The 25,331-nt window shown below is 43.1% G+C and overlaps 1 protein-coding gene across 4 annotated transcripts in view; it reads left to right on the forward strand.

Annotated features, from left to right (window-relative positions):
• LOC137353112 (sodium/calcium exchanger 3-like) overlaps positions 1–25,331 on the forward strand; it is a 373,612-nt gene that overhangs the window by 323,965 nt on the left and 24,316 nt on the right. For 2 of the 4 annotated variants that reach the window (XM_068019108.1, XM_068019111.1), the window contains 4 exons: positions 7,060–7,163; positions 8,324–8,341; positions 12,711–12,835; positions 23,810–23,909. In XM_068019108.1, the coding sequence (XP_067875209.1) occupies positions 7,060–7,163; positions 8,324–8,341; positions 12,711–12,835; positions 23,810–23,909 (347 nt within the window). The remainder of the gene's footprint in view (positions 1–7,059; positions 7,164–8,323; positions 8,342–12,710; positions 12,836–23,809; positions 23,910–25,331) is intronic. The other 2 variants (XM_068019109.1, XM_068019110.1) reach the window with 2 other exon arrangements.

The raw sequence follows: 25,331 nt of genomic DNA on the forward strand, positions 1-25,331 counted from the left end.
TCAGCTTCTGAAGGATCAGTGGAGGGACCAGTGCTTCCCTGGGTTTGTTGATATTGACGTCTCAATATGATCTCATAAAACTTAATAGGTGGTATCACTTTACGGATAATTCTAGGACAGATGGGGTAAACATATATTTCAGGACTCTATGGCTGACTCCCAGTTTGCTGTTGATGGACTGTAATGGGTAATTTGTCACAGTGTGCTTTCCTCCATTTTAATAACACTTTCCTGTGAGTTCATTATTACATGAGATTCTCCCTGCCGCAATAGATTAATACTCTTGTGGGTGAGTTAAGACCTCAAAGTTTTCAGATGTCTCTTTCCCTCGATGGGATTAGAACAGAGAAGTATGTGTGTGCACACAAATCACTTTCAATTAACAACCGCCCCCACTCTAATTACATAGTGCTACTATTACAAGTCAATGATGCGTACTCTCACTGCAGAATGTGTTCCCTGAGATTAGAAAAGTAGGACATTCCCATAGTGAAACGTTATTGACTGAAATAAAGAGGACGCTAGGGATCAGTGTTTGTTTTGCGACAGTAGCCCTTGAAAGTATTCTCAGGCATCAGCGCTCTCAATTCTCTTGCATATTAAACCAAGCGCACACCCAGGACAGCTTTAAGTTCAATCTTGAGTTTCAAACAGGTAACAGAGGAAGTGCTATTAGCTCTGCACAGCTTGTTGGCAGTACTTTGCAGTGTAGTGGGACACAGAATGCTGTGCTGTCTGGGACTCCTGCATGCCAGATTTGCAGACTATTCTATGTCAAACACCTTCCCTGGAATGGGGGAGAGCAGTGAGTTTCAGTAATATGCCTCACAAAGGACACTTTTATGTTGACATTGGGATGGGTGCATTGAGTGTCACGCAAGTGGCGACTGTGACCTATTGGCCCCAATGTTCCCCTCTATCTGTGTCAATGTGCCGTTAGTCTATGGTAGGTCCATCAGAGAAGCAACAGAATGAGGGCCCATGTTTTCCACTGTCTATGGGACCCACGATAGGAGCAGAAGTGGGCCATTCAGTCCCATTCAGATCTGCTGCACCATTCAATTAGATAATTGCTCATCTGCACCTCAACTCCATTTTCCCACCTTTGCTCCATTTTCTTGATATCCTTAGCTAACAAAAATATATCAGTCTTAATCTTAGAAGCTCCAATTGACCCAGTATCCGTAGCCTTTTGAAGGAGAGAGTTCCAAATTTCTACTGCCCTTTGCGTGAAAGTACTAAATTCACTCCCGAATTGCTTAGTTTTAATTTTAAGATGATGTCTTCTTGTTCTTGATTTTGCCATCAGAGGAGATCTGTATCTACACTATCAAACCCTTTAACATTTTAAACATCTTGATCAAATCACTTCAATCTTCTATACTCAAGAGAATAGAAGCCAGGTTTATACGACCTATCCTCAGAATTTAACCCTCTAAATGTGGAATCGATCTGATGAATCTGCACTGCATCCCCCTTGAAGGCCGATATATCCTTCCTGAGGTGCAGTGCCCAGAACTGAATGCAGTACTTCAAATGGGGTCTTACCAAGGCTCTGTCCAAGTGAAGCTTAACTTTCTCTCCTTTATATTCCAGCATCCTTGAGATATGCCGAGCGGCCTCTTCCTGTGCCATAAACTTTCTGTGATTCTATGATTTGATAAAGACCAACATTCCATTAACCGTTTTGATTGTTTTTTGTACCTGTCTACTAGCTTTTAATGATTTGTGTACCTGGATTCCCAAATCTCTTTGTCCCTCTACAATCCCTAGTTTCTCACTATTTAAAAATTACTCTGATTTATCTTTTTTGGGTTCAGAGTGGATGACCTCACACTTGCCAGTTTGAATTACTCTTGCCATAGTTTTGCCCACTCACTCAAAGTCTGTTTATGTCCCTTTGTAACTTCCTGCTCCTACCTGCACTGCATAATGTCCCTCCTGACTTAGTCTCAAGTACAAACTTGGATATAAAACTTTCTATTTCTTCATTAAATAAATGTGGTGAAGAGTTGAGGCCTCGAACAGATCCCTGGGGGACATTATTTGTCACATCTGCCAATTAGAGTGTCTACCTTTATCCCCACTCTCTGTCTCCTGTCTCCTAACCAATTTTCAACTCAAGTTAAAAGGGTACCTCCAATTCCACGCACTCTCATTTTTTGCTAATAGTTCTGTGTGTGGAACCTTATCAAATCTGTTCTGGAAGAGATAACATCCAGCCACTTCCTTATCTACCCTATTAGTGACCTCCTCAAAAAAATCAACTAGATTATTCATATATATGATTTACTTTTAACAAAGCCATGTTGGCTCTCTCCGACCAGCTCATATTTGTTCAAATCACTCTTTCCCTAATGACAGATTCCAGTACGCTCCCCACAACTAATGTTAAACTGATAGGCGGGTAACCTGTTTTCTCTCTACCACCCTTCTCAAATAACGGAGCAATATTCCAATCTAACAGCACAATTCCAAGTTCAAAGAGCTTTGAAAGATTATCACTAGTGCTTGCTTCAGAAATTCTCTCACCTGCTTCTCTTAATACCCTGGGGTGGAAACTGTCAGCACCTTTATTTTATTTGCTTTAAGTCCCATTATTTTCTCCATTACCATGCTGTTACTTATATTGAATCTAAAAAGTTCCTCGCCTTGATTTGTTTTTGCTTTCCTTTCTACAGTCAGGTCCTTGATACCACTAGCCCCGGCATTCACTTCCTGCAAGGATAGTGTGCCGCCCGAGTTTAGATAGAGGATGCTTTCCTAAAGGTGTCGATTCTAACTCCATTTCCTTGTCCAATCCATCTATCCTTTTATATTTTTCCAATTCAAATACCTGGCCGGTGATGTTTATATTATGCCATAGTCATGTTTAAATGGGGTAAAGGAATCTATGTTCGAATAACCCTGTGTTGAAAAAATATTTCTTCTCATGATAGTTCTCAGTCAATGCCCTCATGCTACCCATTCAACAATCTTTCACTGTTCACCTTCTCAGAACCTATCATTTTGACACTGTCCTTAATCTTCACTTTTTAATTAAAAAGACCCAATATTTCAAGCTCATATTCATAACTATAACCTCTCATTCCTAGTATCATTCCAGTGAATCTTGCTGTATCCTCTCTGGTGCTATAATTGTCATTTCAGTATTTGGATGCCCAGAACTGCATACAAAACTCTCTTGTGCACAAATTCAACATCATTTGCTTTGGCATTAGGTAAAAACATGTAACCCCTTTTTGTGGATTTCCAATTCTTTCAATATTTTTCATTGATTTTAACCTTGAACCCTGGGAAAACTCTCCTGATAATATAAATCTTACAAATAATCAAAACTTTTTTTAAAGAACATTTTCAAGGTGGTGGCTTGGCTTCTAATTCAAACTGGCACCTTCACTTGGTTACTGAAGTTCACTGCTGGAATATGCCAACTCCACAATACCTTGCACTCCAGAGAGTAAACATCCTGATGTTTGGAAAGTACAGAACATCAGAACATTGGAAAATCTTGAAACTGTAGGTGTTCAAACTTGCCATTGGATTAAGGGAACTAATTTCAGGAAATATGACAATGTGGTGTGAAGACCCAAATATTTAATATGTGTACATTTTATTAAGTATTTAGGTATTCGTGTTATGTATTTATGATCACTGGACTTTGTAACATGATTGTGTTTTAAAAATGTGGTTTTTAGAATTTTAAGATGAAGTCTGAGAAGTCAGGTGACCTCACATCCTCTCTGCTTAAAGACAAGACAGGACAACAGAGAACACAGATTAAAGATTTTTTTTGAAAAACAGAGACTAGACGGTATAACACCTAAAGAACAATGGGTTTCACCCTCTCAGACTTTTGGATCATAAACAAGGAGTCAGTGATTCTGAGGATGCAAATGTGCACACCCGGAAACAATGGAAAGCCCAGGTGGCTCTGCTGAAGCCAGACTTCTTGACTTTGCATATTGCAAAAGGACAATGAACTGCTGACTTTTGATTCCAGATAAATTTAACAGATTTTCTGAAGGCAGAGAGGCTATAAGAATGGAAACCAGCGGTTGCAACCTCAGAACAGACTGTAAGAAAGGAAAATAGTGGTTGCAGCCTCAGAGCAGGCTGTAAGAAAGGAAGACAACCAGTGGTTGTAGCCTCAAGAGACAGAGAGAGAGGGAGCACCTGCTCTCAGGAGATACAGGGAAAGGCTGTGAAAACTTGAACCTGTTTTGAAAGTTGAACTTTGACCAACAGGATCACCAGGAACCACCTTATTCACAGACATCTAGGTTGAAAGTGCTCGGAGAAGTGAGTGAAGAGGTCAATGACTTTGAGAAAGGTCTGGGAGATCCAACCCATTGCAACTGGGAGGAGTTTGGGACTTTTAACTGCAAAGATTGCACCATCTGTGGAGGACTGTGCAGGGGTTGGCAATGTGTACGTACTAACAATTTTGAGGTCCGTGGCAATTTTAAATGTCTTGTTCCAAGCCTTTAAACTTGTGTTTTAAAACACAAGTTTAAAGGCTAGGGGCAAGATATTTATAATTATCAGGAGCGAAAGTAATTACAAAGGATCGGGCATCGGGCTAGTTCCTACAGTCCGCCAAAGTTTTGTATCTGGCCCACCAATCAAAAGCGTGAATGGTTTGCCTGCTTGCGGACCTCCATTGAATAGGAGCGCGGGGGAGGCGGTACTCACTGGGGACACTGGAGTCGGCCAATCGGGGCAGTGACCAATGGGAGTGGGGCAAGGGCGGTGCTGGCGGAGCCATCAGTCAAGTGCTTCCTGCCCCTGTTTGACCTGCGGAATCAGCCCTGGAGAGTGTTGGTGTGAGTAGAACAGATAGAATAGCACAAGGGAAAGCAATGATTGAACTGGGAGGAGAAGGCCTCTTTGAGCCAGAGCAAGCTGTTTTTTTTGGCAGACAGTCTCTCAGCTCTCCAAAGGCCTTGGTTTCACTCAGAGTGCAGGGCCAGCATCGAGCGGCAATGTGTTTCCGCTCCTGGTGCATAGTGGGGAGAGGGGGAGAGAGTGGAGGGGAGAAAGGGAGAGAGTGGGAGGAAGAGAGGGAGAGGGACGAGAGAGAGGGGATGGAGGGGAGAGGAAGGGCTGTAGGGGGGAGAGGGTGGGATGCGGGGAGAGAGAGAGGGGCCAGCAGATAGAGGGGCTAGAGAGGGGAGGGGAGAGGGATGGAAAGGGAGAGCGAGATCAAGACCACTCATGAGATGGATATCTATCTGAATTCTCTGCATTGCTCATCAAGTGTGTGGGCAGACATTGACTACTTGCTCAAGCAAAAACAATGCCAAGTATCTTAGTAAATAGGATTTTAAATCGGACTGTGTTTGATGGCATTAGGTTGGCTGTACACTTTATAGACCCATGTCCATGGTTGAGTCAATAATTTTGTCAGAAAACATGGGACTGTGTAATGTATAAGTGTGGTGTAGGGTTTTCAAGAGTTTTAATATGTAAAGAAAATAGCCTTTCTTTGTAATTTGAATTACCAGCTACTTGCAAAGTACTATTTAGTTAATGGGGATTTCTTTTAGTTTAGTTGTTATAGTAAAAGACTTAAAACATGAAATCTTGTCATGCAATTCTTTAAATTGGTCTGGGGGTTCATTGTTCGAATTTTAATGTTAATGTTCTCATTGAGGCTTTAAAACTATGCAACAACTTCTATTTTTGCACCTTCATTTTAATTAAACCCCTCAAGGACCATCACAGGAGCATTATAAAACAAAACCACTGGATCACATGAAGAGATATTTGGGCAGATGACCAAAAGCTTGGTCAAGGACATAGGTTTTTAAGGAGCATATTAAAGAAGGAAAGAGAGGTAGAGATATGGAGAGTTTTACGAACATATGGATTAGGAGCAGGAGTAGTCCACTTGGCCCCTCCAGCCTGCTCGAAGCATTCGTAAGGGCTGGAAGGCTAGGAACAGACGAAGCCCTTGAGGAATATAAAGAAAGTAGGAAGGAACTTAAGCAAGGAGTCAGGAGGGCTAAAAGGGGTCATGAAAAGTCATTGTCAAACAGGATTAAGGAGAATCCCAAGGCTTTTTATACATATATAAAGAGCAAGAGGGTAACCAGGGAAAGGGTTGGCCCACTCAAGGACAGAGGAGGGAATCTATGTGTGGAGCCAGAGGAAATGGGCGAGGTGCTAAATGAGTACTTTGCATCAGTATTCACCAAAGAGAAGGACTTGGTGGATGATGAGCCTAGGGAAGGGAGTGTTGATAGTCTGGGTCATGTCGTTATCAAAAAGGAGGAGGTGTTGGGCGTCTTGCAAAGCATTAAGGTAGATAAGTCCCCAGGGCCTGATGGGACCTACCCCAGAATACTGAGGGAGGCAAGGGAAGAAATTGCTGGGGCCTTGACAGAAACCTTTGCATCCTCATTAGCTACAGGTGAGGTCCCAGAGGACTGGAGAATAGCCAATGTTGTTCCTTTGTTTAAGAAGGGTAAGGATAATCTGGGAAATTATAGGCCGGTGAGCCTTACATCAGTGGTAGGGAAATTATTAGAGAGGATGGGACATCGTGCAAGTTCGGGCATGGGCAGCAGAGTTTTGTATGACCCCAAATTTATGGAGGCTAGCATGACAATATCCAGCTAAGAAGGAAAATTGAGAGAAGTGCAAACAGACTTTTCCCTCTCTAAATAAAAATGGTGGGGAATTAGCACCATAAAAGCAACTGAAGACAACCCATACTTCAGCATTTCTAGGTCAGGACTACAGTAGGTAAGAGCCAAGGTAAGCTAAGTTTAAATTGGAATGTCAGCATGGTCAATAACTGCTGCAAATATTTCACAAACCCATATTCCAGTGTAAACTGGGTGCCTATCATTCCTGCAGCTGGCGACCTGTGTGTCTCTAATTCCTTGTGAATTGTTTGCCGTGCATCTGCCTTTGGTGAGTTGGAGCTGTGGAGTAGTTTACAAAGAATCAGCCACGCTGATACTCCAGACCTTCCTACTATCAGACTGCACACACTATTGCAGATTGCTTCTCATACTCAACAGGTTTTTGGTTTGTTTTCTCCCTCTGCAGGAAGACAATCCAGTTGAAAATTGTGGATGATGAAGAGTATGAAAAGCAGGAAAACTTTTTTGTTGTCCTGGAAAAGCCAAGATGGATGAAACGTGGAATTTCAGGTTTGCTTAAAGGGGAAAATCATAATCCAATACATGTATTCTGCATTATAGGACTCTGTTATAAACCTCGCTTTGTTACACTCCATTTTTGTTAATTCTCTCTGTTACATACTTCACCCTTGTGATTAGTTTGTAAATTCTAACAGTGTCTCTGTCACACCCCATCCTCATTGAAAAGCTCTCAATTTAACACTGTTACACACACCTTCATTACAAGGCCCCCAGTTATAACACTGTTACACCCACGCTCAGTATAAAGCCCTTAGTGTTTGCACTTTCTGTTACACCTCTTCAGTATAAGGCCCTCAACTGTCTGCTGCACACATTATCCTCTCTGTAAGGCTTTCAGTTTCGAAATTCTGTCTGTTTTTACAGGATTCCCAGTGCCATTCATATTAAATGTTGTGCTGTGCTATGAGACAATCACTATTGAACAACATGCAAATTGTTGAAATTCAGGCCATTATTGTTATCAGGAAGCAATGCGTTTTGAAAGCTAATATAATTACAATATTTGGGCATTTAGCAACATCAATACATGTTTCAGCCGTTGTCTCGCTCAGTTTTACTACATACAGAGTACTACTTTATTCCCATTGTCAAATTGGGAAACATTTCTATTGTGATCTGATATGATTAAGTGGTAATCACTGGGACTCGTCTTTTTGTAAAAATGCAGGCTGGTGACATTTTCAACTGAATGGCCCAATTCAAAGGTAAGGGGCAATGCTTTGGCTGAACGTGATGCGAACACTAAACTTATTCTTCGAGTGAGCAAAGGCAGGACTTCTGGGTTTTGGCGATGAATGACATTTTTTTAATACTTCCAAAGGAGCCACAGCCTTTGCCCGGCTCCCCATCCACAATCAGTGAACGAGTGTTTACCGGATTAGTAAAGGCAGTTTGAATGGGAACCTATACTGCCTGAACTTCTTAATATTACTGTAAACAGTAATTTAGGGGGAAAAAAAGTGCATTTCTCTGGTACCACATTATATTCAGTATTAAGATATTTACAGAAGTATTTCTTGTAGTTGTTATGTGAAAGTTTGGATGTGTTGAGACTGTTTCACGTCTGGATTAGATTGTTTCATTGTGTGGAGTAACAGTGTCTTCAGCTGTCATTTCATTGGATTTCACTCTTTTTTCTCTCTCTGCAGCTCTCTTATTGGCTGATGGTAAGATGTCAGTTTCTACTAATCTGATTCCCTTCATTGTGGGCTTAACGGGCTGACCTCCTCCTGCCCTCTCCTCCGGTCTGTGTTCAGCATGCTCCCAGTGAGCAGACAACAAGCTGCTGGGCACAAGCCTTGTTGAGTCACTATAATGATGTAACAACCTTTTTAAAAGAAATCCAGAGTCGAGTTTCTAGAGAGTTGACCTCGTTGATTCAACTGACCCTGATTCACTTATGTTATATGTCTGCCCACTGTGATCCCGAAGAAGCAAATGCCTCTGCTGTGATTGGTTGGAACACTTGTCTTGTCTCAACCTGTCACCAACTGAAGGTCAACTTTCACGGGTCGATTTTCTATGGCTCCCTCTACCCCAGTAATGGACAGTGAAATATTCAGCAACACTCCAGGTCAAACCACAAGATTCCGGTGGCCTGGTTTGGTAACACGGGGCACCTCCAGTGCAGGCCTGTCCCCTTTCAGCGTCTAATGCTACAAATGAGGGAGGGAATTACAGCCAGCTGTAGGCTCTAGAGGTTCGCAGATGCATGTACAGCTGCCGGCTTTGGGGCCTTCTGTCTGCTGTAGAGTAGCAGCCAGAAGGCCTCAAAGCCTGAGAATACTTACAACTCAAAAACAAAGGACCAGTAATCTTCAGGCTTATCTGTAGCTGGGCCTGCTTGGCCCTTCGATTAGAGGAGGAATCCTGGTGCCAGCCTCAACGCTAGTTTCTACTAGTTTCTTGGGTGGGGGTGAGCTGCAATCTGAGCACTCAATGACTGCACGAACGCATAACTGAAGTCGGGAGGAGGGGTGCAGGATAAGAAGGCCTTCTCCTACCTCATCTTCATGTGAGTGATGGGTTTGTGCCAATTGCATTCCAGCGCCTCAGGGAAGTTCCAGAAATCAATAGCTGGCAGACACCCGGCATGATGGATCTCTGCCTATTATTTCTGATCTTTGTGCGTGGGGAATTGGCATTCCGTGGTGGGGGGGGGGGGGGGGTGGGGCAAAGATCAGGAAAATCAGGACGGTAAATCTTTTAATTGGCACAAGGGCAATAAGGGCCAGTTAGTGCTGGTATATTACATTTCCATTAGCTATGTATCCACTTCCTATTAGCTGTAGTGGATTCATGCTTTCGGATACATTTGTGTCTTGGTTTTGAATTAGACGGTAGAGAAGTGATTAATGGGACATAGGGTAAGAGTCAGTGTACCTGGATTACAGACCTCTCCTTGTTTGCCAGGTAAACTCTGGTGTTCTTCTGTAATTGGCTGAGGGGAGGTTGCTTCTTCCAGCAGTACTTAAATTACATTAAACCCACCACCATCCCTCCCCCCATCCCAACCCCAGTTTGAAATTGAACATCTAACTTAAGTTAGTGGCTTTTTAACTGGAGCTGAGAATGTTAAGGGGTGACCCGATAGCGGTCTTCAAGTTAAGTTCAGGTTTCAAGTTATGACAAGGTACATAGTGAGAAATTGCTTCCACTCTAAGTTGGTATCTCTAGTACAGCACTCCAGGCTGAATTAACACGTGAGATTTAATATTGCAGCACGAGTTCGTAAATGTGGTAAAATAACCCCAGCCTGGCTAGCAAATGTGGTTCAATGTCCCAATGTGAGTTAGCAAATGCGGTTTAATACCCCAGCAGGAGTCAGTATTTGTGGTACAGTACCCAGAATGAGTCAGTGGGCTGAATTTTGTCTCCGCAGCGGGTGACCCGACGCCAGGACGGAAAGCCTGGGGGGGGGCGCAACCTCACCTCGGCCGTTTGGGGGAACCTCCAGCTGCATTTTTCGGCGCTCAGGCAATTAACTGCCTGGAGGGCTAGCAGCTATTCAGTCCCAGCAGTGCCACTGGGTGCGGTGGCCACTGCTGGGACTGTAGCTGTCAAAGATGGACGCTGACCTCCCCACAAGCTAAGTGGGGTTGGGGGGTGGGGGGGTCGCTGGGGCCAATCAGGCAGGACCCATTGAGGGATTGGGGGTGTTTCTGTGGGGGCAGCCATTGTCGCAGGGGGGCCCTCCGTGGGCCATTGAGTGCCCAAACTGGAGGGACCCTCCCCACCCTTCTCCAAGCCTACATAGAGGCTGCCTAGTTTTACTGGGTGGTGTCCCCTCCTGGTGGGGAGCGCACCCGTCGCTGGCAATATGCCAGCAGTGGCAGGAAGAGGCCCTTAAGTGGCCGTCCTCGATCCTCTCTGCCCCAGTAAAATTCCATGGCGTTGGGAAGGCACTGAGCACTCCACCGACCTCCCCTCCCCGCCTCTCAGCCTGTCCCTAGAAGGCTGGTAAAATCCAGCCCAGTATTTGTGGTACAGTCCCCAGAATGAACACAGGAACTGGAGCAGGCCATTTCGCCCCTTAACCCTGTTCTGCCACTCAATGAGATCATGTCCGATCTGCAACTTAACTCCATATATCTGCCTTCGCCTAATATCCCTGACTGCCTTTGGCTAACAAAAATTTATCACCCAGATTTAATATTAACAGTTGATATATTACCAATTGCCGTTTGCAGAGGATAGTTCCAAAATTTCACCACCTTTGTATGTAGAAGTTTTCCTAATTTCATTCCTGAAAGATCTGGCATTAATTTTTAGACTATGCCCCCTAGTTCTATACTCCCCAACCAGTGGAAATAGTTTCTCTCTATCTACCCTATCTGTTCCCCTTAATATCTTGAAAACTTCAATCGAACCACCCTTTAACCTTTTAAATTCCGAGGAATACAACAATAGTTGGTGTAATCTCTCCTTGTAATTTAACCGTTGAAGTCCAGGTATCATTCTGGCAAATATACCCTGCACTCCCTCCAAGGTCCTAAGGGCTGGTTCCCAGAACTGTTCACCATACTCCAGGTGTGATCTAGCCAGGGCTTTGAAGCATGATTTTTACCCCCCTTATATTCTAGTCCTCTAGCATTCCATTAGCTTTTTTGATTATTTTCTGTACCTGTTCATGACATTTTAATGGTCTATGTACCTGGAGTCCCAAGTTTCTTTGGATCTCCATTGTTTCTAGCTTTTCACCATTTAAAAAGTACCCTGTTCTATCCTTTTTAGGTCCAAAGTGAATGACCTCACATTTGCCTACATTGAAATCCATTTGCCACAGTTTGCCCATTCACTTAATCTATCAAAAGCTCTTTGTAATTTCATGCTTCCATCTACAATGTGTACAATGTCGCCTATCTTTGTGTTATGAGTCAGTTAATGTGGAACAGTACACATGAGTCAGTATTTGTGGTACAGTACCTAGAATCTCAGTATTTGCGGTATAGTGTGCCGGCATGAACCAGCAGTTGCGGTCTGGTATACCAGCATAAGTCAGCAGCTGTGGTACAATATTCCAACACGGGATAGCACCAGTAATGCAGTACCCCAGTAGGATTCAAACTCTTAGATTTTTAATCAGGATAATCTGATGTTTTGGACTAACTCAAATCCATTCAACAAATGATTATTTGAAAATAAATCAGCAGTACACAGCACCATGTATGAACTGAACTTTAAGTGAGATAATGCAACTGATGATTAATTTCGCTTGGACCTGCAGGTTAAATGGCTTTAGAGATCTGGGTTATGGCAATCATTAGTCAAGAGCTTGTTGTTTTAAGGTGACAACTAATATTGAATTATTTATCCAATTAACCAAAGATGATTTTCCTTTGTGTACAATGTTATCAGCCATCACACAATCTATGCATAATCTGTTCCTCAAGGTGTACTCAAAGAAAATCCATACACCAATTAAATCAATTTATTCTTGGACAACTAATTGTTACAAGTCTTATAAATCTGGTTGGTGAATCTAATCTTACATAAACATGTTGTCTATCAGTTGATCATAGAACGGCATTCACAAGCAGTGTGGAGAATATTAAAGTCAAGTGCTTTTGGCATTTTGATTGAGTGAAGGTGGGGCGTGGAATAGTATAGGAAGAAGTAAGGTAAAACATCCAATTCCTTGGTCTGATAAATGTTGTATCTATATCCCCACCCCGTGTCTTGAATAACACCTATACAAATGTAAAAGACCTCTTTAATGACTAGTTCCCTGGAGCAAAATGTTTGGATCTGCATTTATCACATGTCTGGCTCTAAGCCAGTGTTTTAATATATATCTTAGTGTGTTTATGTAGATGGGTTCACAGCGAAGGGATTTCTCAAGTCAGGCATGGGACCTCAAATGATGTTCCCTTTAAAATTTCTTCATTGTGCGTGTTTTTCTCAATGCGCAGTATCACAGAATAAGGCCTGTGCGGTTCCCTTCCAGGCTGCTGTGCGACTGCGCGTGCGTGCAGCTTAGCGGGAACATTAAGAGTATTACATGAAATGTCTAACTACCCATTTCCTGGTGCGTAGATGAATCCAATGAAAAACTGACTGCAGAGGAAGAGGAGGCCCGGCGCATTGCAGAGATGGGAAAACCCATCCTGGGGGAACATTCCAAGTTGGAGGTCATCATTGAAGAGTCATATGAATTTAAGGTACTTTTCCGAAGAACAAAGTGTAATCTATGCTTCTTCATCTCCTGTAGACTTCCTTAACCATTTTAGCATCTGGTGTAGTCCACCACAGTAGTGCTAACCACTCAATAATTTTGGCATCAAATAGCACTCAAAGGAATTGTTCTGCCATGATGTTTCAGTGCTTGGCCTTGGCTCTCACTTTCAGCAATACCTTCAATGGAAATGTTGCCTCTAATGGAGAGGCTAGTAATGACAACAAAAAATATTTTTTAGAAGCAAGAAAAGGCCATTAGGCCTTTTCCCATTTTTAATAAAGTTCACCTTACCAGTCTATGTTTTTACCATATCCTTCAAACCTTTCTCTTCAAAAATGCATCTAATTGCATTTTAAACCCTTTCAAATTGATGGAGGACCTGAAGGAATAAGACTCCACACTTTTAATTATTAATTTTCTGGGCTAGAGAGGTTGATCAACAGTCATTAACAATTATCACATTGTTAAAAGGGTGCCTACATTACTAATGAGTTTACATTTCTGTGGAGAGTTTAATGGGCAATTAATGTGCAAATGCAGCAACTTCATGAAACCCCTGGAAAGGTTTAAGGTGAGATGCCGTTTTTGCAAAGTTAGCCATAATTAGCGTGCATATCATCTGGCAACTTGTGGCAGTTCGCAGTCCTCTTCTTTGTCGCACTTTATGGTCAATTTCACATTAATAACTGGGAGCGTTATTCACACACTGTTATTTTTTTCAGCAAATTCTGGCCCAGTGTTTCCTTTTCCACGGGCTAAATGACAGTAATGAGGAACAAGCCTGAAATGCCAGCATCCGACATTTGAACATAATCACAACCTCTAATAGCACTTGCCATCTCAATGGGTTTCAAAATCTGTGTATCTGATCCAGTTAACACTTCGAGCACCAAATGCTTCTTCTAAAAATCGCACAGGAAAATACCTGTGGGGACAAAAACACATTAATCACAGCCAAAAAGGTGTTGGTATTCCTTTATTTGTCCAAAAATGTGAGAACTCAGTTTACATTGTAAATAGTGAAATCATAAGAATACATGTACAATTACGGAAAATGCAATTTATTTTATCTTAATGAACAGTTGGCAGCTAGTTACGTGATGCTTTAATGATTCTCAAACACACAACTGGTATAAATGTTAGAAACTTTGTTAAGGAAGGGGTGAATTGTACGAACTGTTGTGGATAATGGCCCAACATTTATTCAGAAAATTACAGTTTACTGAGGCACGTATGTTGGAGGAGGGGTGCATTACCCTTTCTGTCCTACAGTTCAGTACTTATCATTAAGACCTGAGCCACCACAGAGACCAGCAGGCAAACCTATATGTTTGATATTACACAGGATCAATCTGAATTATGCAAGTGCTTCACAGCAGCTGCTGAAGGCAATCTGTGACACAGAGTTCAGCTGTCTTTACCAAGAATCTACTCAATATTGTCCATGGTCAGGAAAGTTAGAGAGATTTTAGTTTTTAGAGCCCACTCTTTAGTAGTGACCCCCAAAAGCAGAAAGCAAAGCAGAGAAGTTCAGAAACCATTACCTTTTAAATCAGCCATCCCCTCATTACTCTGAGTGGTAAACTCAGTGATGAGATGCGTTGTACTAAACTGTCCTTATAGATAACACCCTTCATGCTGTGCACCTCTCTTGAAGCTTAACAGGGCGCTTTGTTCCACAATATATCTATACTTAGCAGGAAACATGCAGGTGAAACATTTCAGGGAGTGCTGCACTGTCAGAGGTGCCGTCTTTCTCTGCAGTAGAAACTTCTGACTCAAGAGGAGAGAGTGCTGCCATTGAGCCACGGCAAATGAATAATGCGCTTGAGTGAGATACTGGAGGAAGGCTAGGCCCTTAGAGCATACACTGGGAAGAGAGAGAGCATAAAATTGCCTACAGGTTTTAGTTTTATTCTGCATAAAGAGATTTGTCGTATCTCTTCATGCTGTTACGACTATGTGGTGTGACCTGGGCGTGGAGGTTTAAAATGCGCACCAAAAGCCCAGAGTCGGAGACCGGAGACAGAGTGAGAGAGAGAGGAGCATGGCAGGAGTGGAGGTTTAAAAAGCATGTCAAAAGCCCAGAGTCGGAGACCAGAGAGAGAGAGAGAGAGGTGCACAACGGGAGCGGAGGTTTAAAAAGCGTGCCAAAAGCCTGGAGTCGGAGACCAGAGAGAGAGAGAGAACGAGAGGTGCACAGCAGGAGCGGAGGTTTAAAAAGCGCGCCAAAAGCCCAGAGTTGGAGACCGGAGAGAGAGAGCAAGAGGAGCACAGTGGGAGCAGAGGTTTAAAAACGTGCCAAAATCCCAGAGTTGGAGACCGGAGAGAGAGCGAGAGAGAGAGGAGCACGGCGGGAGCAGAGCAGGGAAAATCGAAAGTGACATCAGAGTGACATCACAATCAACAGGGAGAGGGAATCAGAGAGCCGCCGGGGTGAGTATACAGGTAAGCTTTAATTTAATTTAAATCAAACATAGCATCAAACATCACAGGCAAGCATGGGAAGAAGCTACCTGTTTGGTGAGTATCTGGTAAGTCATTAACGTCCATTCTAATCCGAACGTTTAAAATCGTAAAGGAACTAGTGGTAAGCTTAATAAAATATATATAAAAAAAGGAAAATAAAATAAATAATTGAATAAAACAATTAAGTAGTTAATTAAAACACATTAAGGATGGCAGGACAGGTGATGTGTCACGGCTGTAGCATGTGGGAGCTCCTGGATGCCAGTGTGATCCAGGGGAAGCACGCCTGCAGTAAGTGCGGCTCGAAGAGCTTCGGCACAGAGTCATTGAACTGGAGTCCGAGCTGCAGACACTGCGGAACATCAGTGGAGGGGGAAAGTTACCTGGACATTTTGTACCAAGAGGCGGTCACACCCCTGAGGATAGGGTCTACTGATTTGGTCAGTGGTCAGGGACAGGAGAGTGTGGTTGCAGCTGAGGCAGGTAAGGGGACCCAGAGGGCTGGAGTGCAGGAGCCTCAACCTTTGTGATTGTCCAGCAGGTTTGAGGTTCTTTCAGCTTGTATGGATGGGAGTGGGGGCTGCAGGGTGGATGAGCAACCTGACCGTGGCACCATGGTACAGGAAGCCATTCAAGTGGAGGGACAAAAAAGGAATGAAGTGGTAGTAGGGGATAGTATAGTTAAGGGGGATTGATACTGTTCTCTGCAGCAAAGAGCGAGAGTCCAGATGGTTGTGTTGCCTGCCCAGTGCCAGGGTTCGAGACATCTGCTCAGAGGATGGAGAGGAACTTACAGTGGGAGGGGGAGGATCCAGTTGTCATGATCCATGTAGGTACCAATGACATATGCAGGACAAGGAATGAGGTTCTGCATAGTCATATGAGGAACTAGGCAACAAATTAAGAAGCAGAACCTCAAAAGGTAATAATCTCTGGATTATTCCCTGAGCCACGTGCAAATTGGCATAGGACAAATAAGATTAGAGAAATTTATGCGTGGCTAAAAGACTGGTGTGGTAGAAGTGGGTTCTGGTTCGTGGGGCACTGGCACCAGTACTGGGGAAAGTGGTGGCTGTACCGTTGGGATGGTCTACACCTGAAGTGTGCTGGGGCTGGTGTTCTAGCGAGCCACATAACTAGGAAGTAGAGAGGGTTTGAAATTAAATAGTGGGGGCAAGGGATCAAATTTGGGAAGATATGGTAAATCAAGTAGAGACAAGGCAAGAGAGGTATTAATATGGGAAATGATAAACAGACTGTGACAGGAAGGGACAGAGCATACAGATCTAAGAGTAAATCAACAGATAAGGCTAGAGGTTACAAAAATAATAAAAGGACAAAACTAAAGGCTCTGTATCTGAATGCACGTAGCATTGGAAACAAAACTGATGAACTGAGAGCACAAATAGAAATAAATAAGTACAATCTGATAGCAATTACAGGGACATAGCTGCAGGACGACATAGATTGGGACCTGAATATTGAAGGGTACATGGCATTTAGGAAGGACAGGAAGGTAGGAAAAGGTGGAGGGGTAGCTCTGTTAATTAATGATGGTATTAGCGCAATAGAGAACTCCTAAGTTCAGGAGACCAGGATGTAGAAGCAGTTTGGGTAGAGATGAGAAATCATAAAGGCAAGAAGTCACTTGTGGGTGTACAGGGCACCTAACATTAACCACACTGTAGGACAGGGTATAAAGGAAGAAATAATGGCAGCTTGTCAGAAAGGTACAGTGATAATTATGGGGGATTTTAACCTACATATAGACTGGAAAAATCAGATGGGCATGTAGCCTAGATGAGGAGTACACAGAGTGTTTTCGGGATAATTTCTTGGAACAATACATTCTGGAGCCAACCGGAGCAGGCTACACTAGACCTGGTATTGTGCAACGAGATAGGATTAATTAATGACCTCATTGTTAAGGTGCCCCTAGGTAGCAGTGATCATAATATGTTTGAATTTTGCATTCAGTTTGAGGGAGAGAAGAGTGGGTCCAAGACTAGTATTTTAAACTTAAATAAGGGCAATTATGAGGGCATGAAAGCAGAGCTAGCTAAAGTGAACTGGCAAATCAGGTTCAGGGATAGGTCAATAGAGATGCAGTGGCAGACATTTAAGGGAATATTTCAGAACACACATAATAGATACATTTCAACGAGAAAATTCCAAGGGTGGGGGTGGGACCCGCCCCTGTGGTTAACTAAAACAGTTAAAGATGGTATGAAACTTAAAGAAAAAGCCTATAATTGCACAAAGATGGGAGGCAGGTCAGAAGATTGGACAGAATATAAAAAACAGCAAAGAATGATTAAAAGAATGGTAAGAAAGGTAAAATTAGAGTACAAGAGAAAGCTAGCTAGAAATATAAAGACAGATAGTAAGAGTTTCTATAGATATTAAAAAAAGAAGAGTTAACAAAGTGAGCGTTGGTCCTATAGAAAGTGAGTCTGGGGAATTAATGATGAATAATAAGGAGAGGGCAGATGAATTGAACAGGTATTTGGCATTGGTATTCACTATTGAGGATACAAGTAACATCCCAGTATTAGCTGTAAGTCAGGAAATGGAACGGAGGGAGGAACTCAAGAAAATTACAATCACCAGGGAAAGTGGTACTGAACAAATTGTTGGAGCTGCAGGCTGACAAGTCCCCAGGTCCTGATGGATTTCATCCTAGGGTGTTAAAAGAAGTGGCTTGTGAGTTAGTTGATGCGTTAGTTTTAATTTACCAAAATTCCCTAGATTCAGGGAAGGTTCCTTTAGATTGGAAAATAGCAAATGTAGCTCCTTTATTCAAAAAGGGAGGGAGACAGAAAGCAGGAAACTACAGGCCAGTTGGCGTAACATCTGTCTTAAGGAAAATGTTAGAAGCTATTGTTAAAGGTGGTATAGCAGGGCACTTAGAAAAATTCAAGGTAATCAGGCAGAGTAAACATGGTTTTGTGAAAGGGAAATCATGTTTAACCAATTTATTGGAGTTCTTTGAGGGAGTTACATGTGTTGTGGATAAAGGGGAACCGGTGGATGTATTGTACTTAGATTTCCAGAAGGCATTTGATAAGGTGCCACATCAAAGGTTATTTCAGAAAATAAAGGCTCATGGTGTAGGCGGTAACATATTGGCATGGATAGCAGATTGGCTAGCTAACAGGAAACAGAGAGTAGGCAATAAATGGGTCATTTTTCTGGTTGGCAGGATGTGACGAGTGGTGTGCCACAGAGTTCAGTGCTGGGGCCTCAACTTTTTACAAGTTATATAAATGACTTAGATGAAGGGATCGAAGATATGGTTGCTAAATTTGCTGATAACGCAAAGATAGGTAGGCACGTAACTTGTGAAGAGGACATAAGGGGGCTACAAAGGGATATAGATAGGTTAAGTGAGTGGGCAAAGACCTAGCAAATGGAGTATAGTGTGGAACAGTGTGAAATTTTCCACTTTGGCAGGAAGAATAAACAAGAAGCATATTATCTAAATGGTGAGAAATTACAGCGCTCTGAGATTCAGAGGGATCTGGGGGTCCTAGTGCATGAATCGCAAAAGGTTAGTTTGCAGGTACAGCACATAATTAGGAAAGCTAATAGAATGTTATCGGTTATTGCAAGGGGAATTGAATACAAAAGTAGGGAGGTTATGCTTCAGCTATACAGGGCATTGGTGAGACCGCATCTGGAGTACTGTGTACAGTACTGGTCTCCTTATTTAAGGAAGGATGTAAATGTGTTGGAGGCAGTACAGAGAAGGTTTATTACACTAATACCTGGAATGGGTGGGCTGTCTTATGAGGAAAGATTGGATAGGCTTGGCTTGTATCTGGAATTTAGAAAAGTAAGAGGAGAATTGATTGAAACATATAAGATCCTGAGGGATCTTGACAGGGTGGATGTGGAAAGGATGTTTCCCCTTGTGGGAGAATCTAGAACTAGGGGTCACTGTTTAAAAATAAGGGGTCGCCTATTTAAGACAGAGATGAAGAGAAATTTTTTCTCTCAGAGGGTCGTGAGTCTTTGCAATTCTCTTCCTCAAAAGGCTGTGGAAGCAGAGTCTTTGAATATTTTTAAAGCAGAGGTAGGTAGATTCTTGATAAGCAAGGGGGTGGAAGGTTTTCAGGGGTAGGTGGAAATGTGGAATAATCAGTTCAGTCATGAACTTATTGAATGGCGGAGCAGGCTTGAAGGGCCGTGTGGCCTACTCCTGCTCCTAATTCATATGTTCGTATGCTTCCCACTGTTCAATTCCCCACCCGACTGCAGCAAGTGAATTTGTGTTAGTGTTTAGTCCCTTGGTGTTTTATTTTTTTCAGATAAACAGACAGCGACAGGTTTTCTTGTATGTTTTAAAAACAGAAAGTCAATTGTTCATTGATCAATATGCCTTATCCGGAAATTGTCGCAACCGCATCCCTCACGCTTTGCAGATAGAGAAGGAAGAAAGGAAGGTGACTTTTAGTGGGCGGGGGTGGGGGAGGGGTTGGTGTTGGTGGAAGATTACGATAAACCTGTTGAATTCTCTTGGAAATCAAGTTCTCGATGCATGCAGCCCTGAGATGAGTGCAGGTTTCTCACTTGATTGAAGGTTCTGTTGAAGATGGTGGGTTACATCTAGCTCCCACTGCTGTATAATATAGATGTCAGATTTTTCAGCAGGGCACATGCTTCATGGCTTGGCTGGAACACAAGCTGTTAGAATGTGGATTCTTCTTCTGTCTCTCTGGCTATCGTTTTTTAAAGGTAAATCTGTTATCTCTCACCTCCTGAGGACACTCTGTTTTCTTCCCCATGGTAATCGCACAATAGCCCAGGATGTGGCTAATTCACACCTTCTTTGTTTCAGAGGAAGACATTCAATTCTGGAATGTTTTAGGATTGGTGTAGGATGGGTTCAATTGACACTTCTTAGCTTTGAAGATTTGTCCTTTGTCTTTGTCAGACAGTTTGAATACACAAAAGGCCAGACCCTTTTTCTTCGGCAGCCATTTTGGACCATTGTTCACTTTTTTCAAATAAAGGTTCATTTTTTAAAGACAAAGTCCATTTTTCATAACTCTTCAGAGTTAGTCCATGAAGGCTGTAACATTGCAGTTCTGGTGTGCATGACAGTGCCTATTGTAAATTGAAAGATATCACGATAAGGCATACATTCATAATGTGCTTTAAACTGAAATAAAAACGAATTTTAAAGATTAAATTTTTTTTTAGCTGAAGCAAACCCATGCCTGCTGTTGATATTTAAATATAAGTTAAAGTTGGTGTAAGGTTAGGACATAATCCAGGCTGACACTTCAGTGCAGTACTGAGGGGGTGCCGTTTCTCAGATGAGGTGTTAAACCGAGGCCCTGTCTGCCTTCTCAGGTGGATATAAAACAGGGTTGTTCAACATACGGCCCATGGGCCAGAATCCGGCTCACCAAAGGTTTCCATCTGGCCTGTGGATGTAAACTGTGCCCGGCCATTACTCAACCACACCAGGGGTCCGTGACTGGTAATTTCAGAGATGAGAAATTTCCGCTTGGCTTCTTGTACCAGACCGGCTTTTAAACAAAATTGCAAGTCAGTTTCACAGCTGAAAGGTGCTGGGAGCAGGAACAGCGGTTTCTCAACTTCAGACAGATTCAGGGTTTTCTGGTGCGTTTGGACTTTTTTTAAAAAGCCTGCTGGAATACCCCAAATCTGTCCAAAGTTGGGAAACCACTGTTCCCGCTCCCAGCACCTGTCAGCTGTGAAACGGACTTGTGATTTTCTTTTTAAACTGACCAACCACAAAGCTGCTCTGCTGAGCATTCCCACTCTCTGCCAGTCTCAGAGAGCTTGGGGGGGGGGGGCAGAGAGAGAAAGGGAACAGAGAGAGGGGGAACAGACAGAGGGGATAGAGAGCGAGACGGGGGACAGAGAGAGAGAGGGGGGGGACAGAGAGAGCGAGACGGGGGACAGAGAGAGAGAGGGGGGGACAGAGAGAGAGAGGGGGGGACAGAGAGAGAGGGGGGGGGACAGAGAGAGAGGGGGGGGACAGAGAGAGAGAGGGGGGACAGAGAGAGAGGGGGGGGACAGAGAGAGAGGGGGGACAGAGAGAGAGGGGGGGGACAGAGAGAGAGAGGGGAGAGACAGAGAGAGAGAGGGGAGAGACAGAGAGAGAGAGGGGACAGAGAGAGAGAGGGGGGAGAGAGAGAGAGGGGGGGAGAGAGAGAGAGGGGGGGAGAGAGAGAGAGAGAGAGGGGGGGAGAGACAGAGAGAGAGAGGGGGGGACAGAGAGAGAGAGGGGGGGACAGAGAGAGAGAGAGGGGGGACAGAGAGAGAGAGAGGGGGGAGAGAGAGAGAGAGAGGGGGGGGAGAGAGAGAGAGAGAGGGGGGGAGAGAGAGAGAGGGGGGAGAGAGAGAGAGGGGGGGAGAGAAAGAGAGAGGGGGGGAGAGAAAGAGAGAGGGGGGGGAGAGAAAGAGAGAGGGGGGGGGACAGAGAGAGAGAGGGGACAGAGAGAGAGAGGGGGGACAGAGAGCGAGAGAGAGAGAGAGGGGGCAAGAAAGAGAAAGAAGGAGGAGAGAGAGAGAAAGAGAGGGGGATCATGAGAGGAGGGGGGCACAGAGCGAGGACAACACAGAGGGGGGTACAATACAGAGGGGGGGCACAGAGAGGGGTACAAAGGTAAAGAAAGAGAGAGAGAGTGATCAAGATCACTCCTGACAGATGGACATCTATCAGGAAACTGCATCACTGCAACAAATATGCGGGCAAACATTGACTATTTGTGCAAGCAAAGAACTGCCAGGTATCTCACGAAAGCAGTGTCTAACATAGTGATGAGAAAGAAGGCAATAAATTAATCTTCTCATTTAAAGCTTCTTCGCAAAAATGCACATTTATTGTTGTTTTGATTAATAGTAAGATAATTTTTTAATGCCTTTATCTTTCCAAAATTGTCTTACAATTGTGTAAGACAAAAATTGTAATGTGCAAAAAGGTTGGACAACCCTGATATAAAAGTTCCCACAGCATTACTTTGAAGAACAGCGGGGGAGTTCTCCCTGGTGCCCTGGCCAATATTTATCCTTCAACCAACAACATTGAAAAGAAATTATCTGGCCATTATCACATTGCTGTGTCTGGGGTCTTGCTGTCTGTAAAGTGTCATTGCAACAGTGACTATTCTTCAAAAGTACTTCATTAGCTGTAAAGCACTTTGGGACTTCCTAAGGTTGTGAAAGGTGCTATATAAATGCAGGTTCTTTCTTTCTTTACAACCCAGAGTGTGATTGCCAGCAGGCCGTTTGAATATAGCTGAGCATCACAACGGAACCAATCCTATCCTCATCTGACATCCTCACATTTGTATTTGATAATGATTGTGAACATTTAGGGATGCTTGGGCCACAAGTGGCAGGCACACCATTAATGCTCCCACTGAGATTAACTAAGTTTCAGATCAGTAATTAAAACCTGGGCCTTCCAGATGCACGTGAGTTAGTGTTACATTGTTATTCACTAGGACGTTGGGTGAGTTTGATATTCATACTTCATATTTAATCTACCACATGCTGAGATTCTAGGAGAGAAAATTGCAGGAAAAGTTGTATCACTTGGGGTCACAGAACCATTGGCAGTGGCAAGACACAGTTTGCAGCTCACTTGTCTTCCTGAACTTAAATGGTTATGGCCCTCTGGATGCTGTCCCAACACAGAAGCTAGTTTTCCAACGCTGATGGTCCAATGGGGCCCTGAACAGTAAAAGGCCACTTGTCTTTTTAGTCTTCCTTGACCTTGCTGTGTGCCGCACTTGGACATTTGATTCAAGGTGTTGCAGGTATAAATGTTAGCTAGTTTTTTCAGCCCGTCCTCAAGAGCAGCAACCCGGCATTCCCAGAGGAAAATGAAGCAGGATATGCTATTCGACTGCTCATCTCGCACTTTCATGAAATTTCAATGCTTTCCCACATGCTACAAGTACAGGTACTGCTTCACCTTTTTCTTGCACCTGAGATGTAAGTTCTCCAAGTGCATTCAAGAGGAATATCGGGGCCGATGATATTTTAAAGTAGCACTGCAGATAAGGATGGTAGTGCAGATAGTGATCATTGAACACTTTCTAACAGATTTAAATGGTGTTTAAAAACAAGAAATTTTAGTTCCAGGAAAAGGACCAACAAGCCATCCTTTTGAGTGATCTCCACCACATCTACCCACTTTCTCACTTTATTCATTCCCTCTCCAGCAATGTATCTAATTTGCCTTTTTGCAGGAATTAATACTGTCTGCTTGAGTTTTTATTCTTCTGGTGACTTGTTCTGCAGCTCTATTCCACTTTGGATCACAAAGATCTCACTAAATAATGTTCGATTTCTAAACTTGTGATCCCTGAAATTTGAGCTCTCTTTATGTTGCTCAAACCTTCTGAAATCCTGTATTTAATTGGGCTCAGGAGAGCATTCGCTCGAAGTGTTAGTATGATGTCACTTCTGAATGCTTTTATAAGTCTGTTTTTCTGATTGGCAGAGTACAGTGGATAAGCTGATAAAGAAGACAAACCTGGCACTGGTGATTGGTACACACTCGTGGCGGGAGCAGTTTATGGAGGCCATTACAGTCAGTGCTGGTGAGATTTCATTTTAATTTCCATCTTTCACAGTGTTACAGCAGTGTTGTCTCTTGGAAACTATTGGCTAGCCACAGGAATAATGATGCCGACACCCTTTTAGCCACATGACCTAATTTTAGCAGAAAACGCCTTACACTATACATGTAAATGTACTCTACGTGTGTATATTCACGAAAGAAACATGGACCACAATTCCATAACCAGCAGTGTGAAGCACTCAGAACAATTAGTAGACACTCCTACATTCTGCTTTCCGCCTTACCATTTTACCAACAAAAGCACATAAAGCACAAAACACATGCATATGGCATGCAAATGAGTATTCCTAAATCTCTTTGCCTCTGTGTTCCTATGTTCCTACTGCCATTCTGATCTCTCTGTCTTTGGCCTCCTACACTATTCCAATGACGCTCCACATAAGCTTGAGGAACAACACCTCAATTTTTGATTAGGCACTTTCCAGCCTTCTAGATCAGCATTGAGCTCAACAATTGCAGATCATAACCTCTGCTCCCTTTTTCTTTTCTTTTTTTCTGTTTTTATCTGTTTTTATTTGTTTGGAGGGCAGCTGTTGTTTCTTTACTTGTCCCATTACCATCTCCTTTTGCCTTGCATCATCATCCCTTTTGTCATTTCTCCTGCCTTCCACCCTATAACAGCCTTCCCTTTTGTTCCTCCTCCTTAACCCCTTTCTCTGCCTCTGTACTTGCTTAAAACCTGTTACATCTCTAAATTTTTCCAATTCTGATGAAATTCATTGACCTGAAATGTTAGCATGGTTGAAGGAGATTCAATAGTAACATTCTAAGGAGAATTGAAGAAAAGAAATAATCTACAGGGCTACGGGGTAAACGCAGGAGAGTGATGTTAATTGGATAGTTCTACCAAAGAGCAGGCATAGGCACAATGGTCCAATCATTTCTAATGATTCTATAATGCTGCTGTGTCCACTGCTTTTTAGGTACACCTATCCCTAATTGACCTGACGTTGCATGTTAATGCCCATTTAAATATTTTAGTTGCATTACAGATATATAGCACATGATGTACCATGGGTGAGCAATGGGAGAAGGGGCCATCGCCTGCAGGCCAGCATTTGTTGCCCATCCCTAATTGCCCTTGAACTGAATGGCTTGTTAGCCCATTTCAGAGGGAAGTTAAGAGTCAACCACATTGCTGTGGGTCTGGAGTCACATGTAGGCCAGACCAGGTCAGGACAGCAGATTTCCTTCCCTAAAGGGCATTAATGAACCTGATGGGTTTTTATGACAATCGATGATAGTTTCATGGCACCATTACCGAGACTAGCTTTCAATTCCAGATTTTTTAAAAATAAATTAATTGAATTTATTAATTAATTGAGTTTAAATTCCAGCAGCTGCTATGATGGGATTTGAACCCATGTTCCAGGGCATTAGC

The sequence above is a fragment of the Heterodontus francisci genome, chromosome 40 (genome assembly GCF_036365525.1).
Source record: "Heterodontus francisci isolate sHetFra1 chromosome 40, sHetFra1.hap1, whole genome shotgun sequence".
Taxonomy (NCBI): Eukaryota; Metazoa; Chordata; class Chondrichthyes; order Heterodontiformes; family Heterodontidae; genus Heterodontus; species Heterodontus francisci.